Consider the following 9467-nt stretch of genomic DNA (forward strand, 5'->3'; position numbering starts at 1 on the left):
AGCCCCAGGGCTCAATAATCACAGCTCACTGCAGCTATCCTCAAGCTATGCTCCCACCTCTCAGCCTCCTGAGTAGCTAGGACTACTGTGGCCCAACCTACTGCCACCACACCAGCTAATTTTTTTTTTTTTTAATAGAGACTGGGTCTTGCTATGTTACCCAGGTGGTCTCAACTCCTGGGCTCAACCAATCCTCCCACCTCATTCTCCCAAAGTGCTGGGATTACAGCTGTGAGCACTGTTCTCAGCATTCACCTTTAAAAACATGTCTAATTATATATCTCAGGGTTTATTTATCCACTTTCCTACTGGACATCTCAGTGACCCAGTTCTGTTGTTTTGGCATACAGTGCTGCAGTGGACAACCTTCTCTATGTAGTTTATCAAACAGCGATTTCAAATTTTGATAGAGCCTCCCAAGATAAACTAGTATCAAGCCAGTTTGAGAATTTAGTATGCCACTCTCCCCTGCTGAAAACCTTCCGGGGCAATGTAATGGAAAGGACTTGGGTTCTGCCGCCTAGAACCAAGGAGCCTTGGGTCTTTAACCCTCTCTGGGCCTCATGTATTCGCCTGCATAAAGTCGGTATAATCTCGCGTCTCAGGTTGGTTGTGAGAACCCAGAAACTGCCTCCGTGAAGGCTTGGCATCAGCAGAGGCCTCGGTTGTCCTTTAGTTTGAGGGTGTCCTGGGGCACGGGCCAAAACCTCAGGCTGAACGTGCTAGAGGAACCTTCCTTTCCCTTGCAGATTAGGAAAACTGTGACACAGAAAGTGCCATAGGGGTTGGTCAAGACCCCACAGCTTTGGTCCACGCTGCTGCGGGCGGCTTCGGATCCTGGTCCCGGGGGACTGCGCACATTTGGATGTGGTCAGCAGGAAGGCCTGGCCCGGCCCCTTCCCCTTCTACCGAGTCCTCTCCCCTAACCAATTCCAACCCTTAACGCCCACAGTCCTCACTCGGTTCGACTCCTGCCCCAGGGGCGACCGGGTGGGGACGTCATTCCTGAACAACTAAAAGCTGCTGCGGCCAGCGTCACCTCCAGCCCCAGCGGAGACGGTGGGGGCCGTAAGGCTTAGGGACTCCGCGTCCTCCCTCCAGTTGGGCCTCAGCGTGCCCTCTGTACTTGCCTTCTGCGACCAGTCAATGTGAGTCGGATGTGTGTGTGGACTGCAGACGGGTGTTGTGCAGCTGTGTGACGTGTGTGTTGTGTGGTGAACCGTTCTTTGTGTAGATATGTGACGTGTGTGTGCTGTGGTGCACGGATATAGGGGCTCACGAAGTACCGGACTCCTCGCTCCTAGAGCCCCGATGGTTGCGGACGTTACAGCCCTGCCCGGCTCAGCCTCCTCAGCAACCGCGGTGGAACCCGGAGTTTGCGCGTGCGCGGCTCCGCCTCAGGCTCCTCCCCCACGCTGGCACTCCCGCCTTCGCCGGCCCTCCCCGCGCTTTACGGCCCGGCACGCCACTTTTACTGCAGTCGCTCCCGCCGCCGCCGTAGCCCCCACCGTCGCTTGTGCTGCAGGTGAAGTGAAGTGAGGTGAGGTGTGGTGTTGGGCCGGTGCCGCCGCCCCTGCCGCGGGGGAGGAGGTGGAAAGTGGGGCTGCGGCGGGCCGGCGGGGGCGGCCTGTCAGCCGCTGCTTTGTCTCCTCAGCTCGGGTCCAGTCTGCGCTGCTGCACGGAGGCCGCCCGGGCCAGGCGAGCCGAACCAATGCTGGACTTGGAGGTGGTGCCCGAACGCTCTCTGGGGAACGAGCAATGGGAATTCACGCTGGGTGAGTTTGGGGTCCTCTGTCAGGACCCCATTCGCTGATCCTTGTTTTCTTCTGGGCTCTTCCCACCTCTGTTCTCAGTCTCTCACGCTCCTGCGCCCGCAGCTCCTCACCTCTTTCGTCCTCTCGGCTGTCCGAGCTCCAGGCACTAGACACCCGCTCCAAGTGGCCCGATTTGCCTGTCAGTTGCTCATCTCGGGTCTCAGCGGGGTCTCTTCTGGGACGGTGGGACAGTAGTAGTAAAGACAATAATAGCTGGCTCTCCCCAAATGCCTAATGCCCGGCCCTGCTCTTTTTGAACGTAATTCTCTCTAGTACCCTTCGCCGGCGCCTGAGGATAGGTACTATTGTTATTCCCATTTCCATTTTACAGACTAAATAATGGCTGAGAAGTGGCTGATCCCTCTGATCACCACTGTGGCCTGTGGTCTGGCTCCCACTGCTTTTCTGGGCTGTGGCTTCCTTCCCCTTTTTTGGATAGGAAACCTAAGTTTGGAACCCATGATCAGATGTTGGGGCTCTGGTCAAGGGAGTTGAGTTTGTGTGTGTTAAAGGAACAGCTGACTTGCTTCCCTGTCTTTTTTTTTTTTTTTTTTGAGACGAAATCTGGCTCTGTTGCCCAGGCTGGAGTGCAGTGGCACGATGTTGCCTCACTGCAACTTAACGCCTCGTGGGTTCAAGCGATTCTCCTGCCTCAGCCTCCCCAGTAGCTAGGATTACAGGCACGCGCCGCCACACCCGGCTAATTTTTGTATTTTTAGTAGAGACGAGGTTTCACCATGTTGACCAGGCTGGCTGGTTTCGAATTCCTGACCTCGTGATCCGGCCACCTCGGCCTCCCAAAATGCTGGGATTACAGGCGTGTACCACTGCACCCGGCCCCGCTTCCCTCTCTTTTGAAATGTAGTCTGTATCGGATGATGTAATCCTAAACCCAGACCTCAGTTGTGACAGGTGAAGGTTGGATGAAATAGGAGTTAGGGGGACGTAACATTTAGTTTCTAAAAGATGCAGTTTGGTCGTTTGGGGTTTGCTGGCCCAGCTTTCTCCCTTCACCCTCTCCATTCCCAACATCACTGCTTTTATGTGTACAAGGATGTTTGTATTCAGTAACCCCTGTGTGTTTACTTTGATGTTCCAGCACTAAGAAAAGGGGGTGGGGGTAGGTGTTGGTGCTGTTTGTTTATGCAGGCCTGAGCTTTAATCACTCTAATGTGAGCTACTGGACTAAATCAGCTGCTTCATTGGATTATATATTATCCTTGACTCTGGAAGACTCAATTCTGTGGAGACAGTGTATTGGAGAAACCAGGTGGTACAGATTGCTGGTAGGGCCCTGCTGATACTTAGTGGCTACATACATCCTGTGTGTTGTAAGAGCCAGTTTTTGTTGTTGGTGTTCTGTTTTAAGACAGTCTTACTCTGTTGCCCAGGTTGGAGTGCAGTGGCACAATATCAGCTCAATGCAACCTGTGCCTCCCAGGTTCAAGCAATTCTCCTGCCTCAGTCTCCTGACTAGTAGCTGGGATTACAGGTATCTGCCACCATGCCTGGCTAATTTTTGTATTTTTAGTGGAGACCAGGTTTCACCATGTTGGCTAGGCTGGTCTTGAACTCCTGACCTCAAGTGATCTGCCTTGGCCTCCCAAAGTGCTAGGATTACAGGTGTCAGCCACCGTGCCCAACCATAAAAGCCGGTTTAATTTAGGGGTCTTGGTCAAATTCTTTCATAACTTACACCACTCCTGCAGAGTTCTTTCCAAAATATTAGCTGGTACGAAATGCTTCATTCTTTTGTGAAGCACTAACAGCTTAGTTGGGAGGCTAGTGATACCATGCTAATGCTGTTTGGCTTTTAGTTAACTCCTTTCCTCCCCTCTCCTTGACAGCTTCTACCCAAGCAAGATCCTCCCAGGGCTGGGTAAAAACCACAGCCATAGCTTCAAACTGTGCTTGATAGTGTGACTAGGTTGTGGATCTCTTGGTGGTACAAGCATTCAGAGTCCCTTGGTCAAAAGTAGTGGCTAGGGACTGGGTGCAGTAACTCATGGCTGTAATCCCAACACTTTGGGAAGCTGAGACAGGAGGATGGCTTGAAGCCAGGAGTTCAAGACCAGCCTAGGCAACATGGTGAGACCTCGTTTCTACAAAAAAAAAAAAAAAAAAAATTAGATTAGTCAGGCCTGTAGTCTCAACTACTCGGGAGGCTGAGATGGAAGGATCACTTGAGGCTAGGAGGTCAAGGCTGCCATGGGTCATGATCACACCACTGGGCATGATCCTGGGTGACAGAGGGAGACCCTGTCTCAAAGAGACCAAAAAAAAAAAAAAAAAAAAAAAAAAGTTAACTAGGATATTAATTGAGATCAGGATTTCCAGAAAACTGAGTGAGAGAGCAAGGCTTCTCTCGGAGCTGTTGTTTTGACACCCTAACCCTGACACCTAGCTCTGGTAGTTTCCCAGGAATCAAGGATTTACATAGTTCTTTCAAACTGTCTAAATAGCAACCAAAAACAGTGAGAAGGGCATTTCTGTATATTAGGTCCAGAATTGAATTTTAGGGGAAAGCTCATAGACTGACCCAGAGCCTTCATGATTCCCGTGGGTCTTAAAATTCATTTTTACATGGTGTCTGCCGGAGAGATGGTGGTCATTTAACTTTGTCAGTCATTTTCCACCCCTTTCAATCAGGAAAGTCATTTTCCACCTCTTTCAATCTCCTCCCCACCCCTGAACACATCCAAACTACATTTGGGGCTGTTAGGTAGGGATTGGTCTCAGAAGGGAATCTGTTTTAGAATTACATGCCTAGGCTAGTGAACCAGGAAGAACTTACCTCTTGCCACCACAAGCTTGTAAGATAGGTGTTGTTATCTCTTTTTGCCAGGTGAGGGACAGGTTCAGAGAGAGAGATGATAAATAAAAATTGGCAAACAGGCATTTCCTGCTTCCCACGGCTCTGTCCTTCTGAGAGTGGACTCAACTTTGTCACCAGGTTTCTTATTGGAGTCTGTGCAATTGCAGATGCAATTATCTGCCTGGCATCACAATGGGAAGCTGCATCCTGGCAGCTCCTTGGCTGCCTTCCTGGTGGTATAATGTTGGATGATTAGGGAAATGCCAGCAACACAGGGACAGGAAAACCTGGGCCAAGCAGAATCTCTGTGAATGTGAATGTCACTGATGGTTTGACCAGCGGTGGAGTAAAGGCAGTGCAGATTTGAAATGGTTTTTTTTTTTCTTCTTTTTTTTTTTTTTTTTGAGACAAAGTCTTACTCTGTCGCCCAGGCGGAGTGCAGTGGCGCGATCTTGGCTCACTGCAGCCTCTGCCTCTTGCAATTATAGATGTGTGCCACTAGCTAATTTTTTACTTATAGTAGAGATGGAGTTTCACAGTGTTTACCAGGCTGGTCTCGAACTCCTGACCTCAAGTGATCCTCCCGCCTCGGCCTCCCAAAGTGCTGGGATTATAGGTGTGAGCGTTTGTGCTGGGCCCTGAAATGTTTTCGATGAGAGTTGCAGAATGTATTGATGCAGAGGCAAGTCTCTGAATTTGTTTTTGAAATTAGTCTTGAAAGGGACTAAAAAAGGTAGATTTAAAGGGTCAGTGGAGAAAATACCTTCTCCGAGATTACCTTGTTCCACAGAGACTGAAGGCTCAGTGTGTTGAAGGCATCATCTACCTCTGTGAATTGCTTACAAACATTGAAAATTAAGTAATAAACAGTGCACAGTGACTCATGCTTGTAATCCCAGCACTTTAGGAGGCTGAGGTGGGGGAATCACTTGAGCCAAGAGTTTGAGACCAGCCTGGGTAACATAGTGAGACCCTGTCTCTATTTAAATAAAAAATAAATAAAAATTTTTTTAAAAATGATCTTATTCCCTGAAGAACTTAGTCTAGTGATAGAGAAGGATTATAGAAATAGTTCATTTTATTATAATCAAGTAGAAGATGTATAGGGTACTGTGGAGGGGAAGAAGGGACTTAACCTGACGTAGGAGTTCAGAGAAGGCTTCCTGCCAACCAACAGGAGCTGGAAATCTTCTAGTCAAGTGAAAGAGGAAAAGAAAAACACAGGAGAAAAGATAAATGATGTGTGCAGGGAACTTTAAGCAATTTGGTATTATAATTAGAGCATGATGTACTGGTAGAAGAAGAAAATGGATTTCCCATAGTCCCAATTCTGTTTGGTTTTAGCTGCCTGGGATACTATCAAGGATACTTTGTGCTGGAATCTGTGCAAATCTGTGGAAAAGAGGATATGTATTAGTGAAGTGTATTGTGGGCATTGGTTTAGGAAGAACTGGATTTGGCAAGGTGGGGAAGGAGGAGAAATCTAGAGGTTTTTGACTTGAGAAACTCTGTTAGATGTTGGACATACATATTGAGACCTAGAATACAGAGAAGATGAAAAGATCACTTTTAATCTGTTGACGCTTATTTGCCTTTAGATGTATATAGAAAATAGATGGAGATATGATTCAGAAACTGGGTGGTTAATTGAACCAGGGATGAGCAGAAGAAACATAGCCCATTGGAGAGACTTGGAAAAGTTAGAGGAGAGTAGTATTGGTGGAGAGACAATAGGAGTTCCAGAGAAGGAGGGTGGTCAACAGGATTCATGGTATAGGACCTAAGTGTTCACCTAATTGCTTTGTTTCACAGATGTGCATGACCACCGACAGTTGTGCCTGGCATAGTGATTGGGTGCTGGGAGGTATTGAGGTGAACAAGACAGACAAGGTCCTACCTCTGTGAGGATATAAGGGAGACTAACAAATAAATGGTATGAGAGACTTCATTGAATAAGGCGGTTAGGGAAGTGAGGTGTGACCAAGACCTAAAGTGCAAACAAGAGCCAGCTTTGGGTAGAACATTCCAGATTCCAGCAGCAACAAGAGCTAATTCAAAGGCCTGAGGTGAGAAAGAGCTTGATGTATGCAAGTAACAAAGGGTGAACGGTGAAAAGAAGATGTAGATGGCTAAGATCCAGAATATTCAGGGCCTTTGGTGATGACATGTTGTTTGGGTTTTATCTGCCTGCAATGGGAAGCCCTTCCATTGAGAGGTTATAAGCAGGCAAGTGATGAGATCTGTGAGACAAAGATTTGTGCGGTTTAGAAGGCTGACCATTCTGTTAGAGCTGGGATAGTGCTCCTGTTTCTTTGCCATTCATATAGTTAGTTCTCTTTAGAGATCTTTCGTAGTCCTCCTTTACCAGTAGCTGTGTGATGACCAGTCATCATGGCTGCTTCATCTGCTCTGGGTGAGTTTCTTCTTGGGTGACTCAGGATCCTAAGATGCTGAGACATCCTTTGATGTGGTAAGTGGAATCCTCCCTCAAGAAACTGGCATGGGCTGGGAGCGGTGGCTCAGGTCTATAATCCCAGCATTTTGAGAGGCCGAGACGGGAGGATAGCTTGAGCTCAGGAGTTTGAGACCAGCCTTGGTGGCATAGCAAGACCCTGTCTCTTTGGAAAAAAGAAAAAGAAAGAGACTGGCCATGTGGATCAGAGAAAGCATGCAGCCTTCCTCTTTCTTGACATCTAACTGACTGAGCTTGTCTGTCTTCTGCACATGGATGTTTGTCCATTCCTCCTGGGATCGACAGCATAGATGTTCCTCCATTTAGGAATGGCAGAGGTGAGGGATGCATCCAGCTTGTTCATATTCTCAAACATTTATTGAGTCCCTACTATGTGCCAGGTTTTATGCTATGAAAGACTGAAAAGTACTTTTTTAAAGATTATAAGTCAGCCTTGCGATGATTGCCTTCAACTTTCTTCAAATGAAGAATGGCCTCTCAGATGAGGGCAGAATCAGATTGTTTGTTTAAATGAGATGAGCCATGAGCTTTTTACCTTCTAATTAATTTTTCATTTGTAAGCTCTTTTTTGCACATCTCATCTCTTTGACCTGGAGGCCAACTGATTTAAATGTGAACTGGCTGCCATCGGATGAGGCCATGGTCCCTTTTCCTTCCTTTCTCTTGTCACCCATCCTACAATCCATCAGTCCCACTCAGTAAATATTTATTCAACAGTCACTGGATTGGCCAGGTGTGGTGGCTCACACCTGTAATTCTAGCACTTTAGAAAGCGGAGGTGGGAGGATTACATGAGCCCAGGAGTTCAAGACCAGTCTGGACAACACAGTGAGACCTCTTCCCTACCAAAAATTTGAAAATTAGCCAGTTGTGGTGGCACATGCCTGTAGTCCCAGCTACTTGGGAGGCTGAGGTGGGAGGATCTCTTGAGCCTAGGAGACAGAGGTTTCAGTGAGCCAAGATTGTACCACTGCACTCCAGCCTGGGTGACAGAGTGAGATTCTGTCTCAGAACAAAACGAAACAAAACCAGTCACTGGGTGGTTAGCTCTGAGCAGGGTACAAGGCATCCAGAGAGTGGTGAACAGCAGACACACTGTTTTCGAATTCATTTAACTATTAGTCTTTGTTTTTTGATTGTCCAGGACCTGTCTCTATGTGTGTTTCTACTTGTTTAAATTATAATGGACTCTGGAAACAATTTTTTTGTTTGTTTGTTTTTGTTTTTGAGATGGAGTCTCACTCTGTCACCAAGGTTGGAGTGCAGTGGTGGGATCTCAGCTCACTGCAACCTCTGCCTGCCAGATTTAAGCAATTCTCCTGATTCAGCTTCCCGAGTAGCTGGGACTACAGGCACGCACCACCATGCCCAGCTGAATTTTTTTTTTTTTTTTTTGTATTTTTAGTAGAAACGGGGTTTCACCAAGCTGGCCAGGCTGATCTCAAACTCCTGACCTCGTGATCCGCCCGCCTCAGCCTCCCAAAGTGCTGGGATTACAGGCGTGAGCCACCGCACCCAGCCTGGAAACAAACTTTTTGATGGTCTCGGTGAGTCCTTAGAATGTTGGAGATGTCATTGGAATTTGGATTACTTAAACTGGAGGCATATGTAAATCTGCTTATAATGGGCCATGAGTTAAAGAACCAAGTGTTAAGAGTTAGATATTCAGGCCGGGCGCGGTGGCTCAAGCCTGTAATCCCAGCACTTTGGGAGGCCGAGACGGGCGGATCACGAGGTCAGGAGATCGAGACCATCCTGGCTAACATGGTGAAACCCCGTCTCTACTAAAAAATACAAAAAACTAGCCGGGCGCGGTGGCGGGCGCCTGTAGTCCCAGCTACTCGGAAGGCTGAGGCAGGAGAATGGCGTGAACCCGGGAGGCGGAGCTTGCAGTGAGCAGAGATCCGGCCACTGCACTCCAGCCTGGGCGGCAGAGCGAGACTCCGTCTCAAAAAAAAAAAAAAAAAAAAAAAAGAGTTAGATATTCAGGAATGCCTCACCCTGTCGCTTTTTTTTTTTTTTTTTTCCTCCTGAGGCAGCACCTGGATCTGTCACCCAGGCCAGAGTACAGCCTCCACCTCCCAAGCTCAAGACATCCTTTCAGGCCGGGCGCGGTGGCTCAAGCCTGTAATCCCAGCACTTTGGGAGGCCGAGGCGGGCGGATCACGAGGTCAGGAGATCGAGACCATCCTGGCTAACATGGTGAAACCCCGTCTCTACTAAAAATACAAAAAACTAGCCGGGCGTGGTGGCGGGCGCCTGTAGTCCCAGCTACTCGGAGGCTGAGGCAGGAGAATGGCCTGAACCTGGGAGGCGGAGCTTGCAGTGAGCCGAGATCGCGCCACTGCACTCCAGCCTGGGTGAC

General features: G+C 48.3%; 1 protein-coding gene across 3 annotated transcripts in view; it reads left to right on the forward strand.

The window, feature by feature from the left end:
• The first annotated feature begins 1429 nt into the window (after nucleotides 1–1429).
• C20H16orf70 (chromosome 20 C16orf70 homolog) overlaps nucleotides 1430–9467 on the forward strand; it is a 37300-nt gene continuing 29262 nt past the window's right edge. For 2 of the 3 annotated variants that reach the window (XM_025371065.1, XM_025371067.1), the window contains exons 1-2: nucleotides 1430–1540; nucleotides 1655–1775. In XM_025371065.1, coding sequence (XP_025226850.1) covers nucleotides 1712–1775 — 64 coding nt within the window. In that variant the 5' untranslated portion in view covers nucleotides 1430–1540; nucleotides 1655–1711. The remainder of the gene's footprint in view (nucleotides 1541–1654; nucleotides 1776–9467) is intronic. The other variant, XM_025371066.1, reaches the window with a different exon arrangement.

Source organism: Theropithecus gelada, chromosome 20, assembly GCF_003255815.1.
Source record: "Theropithecus gelada isolate Dixy chromosome 20, Tgel_1.0, whole genome shotgun sequence".
NCBI classification, from domain to species: domain Eukaryota; kingdom Metazoa; phylum Chordata; class Mammalia; order Primates; family Cercopithecidae; genus Theropithecus; species Theropithecus gelada.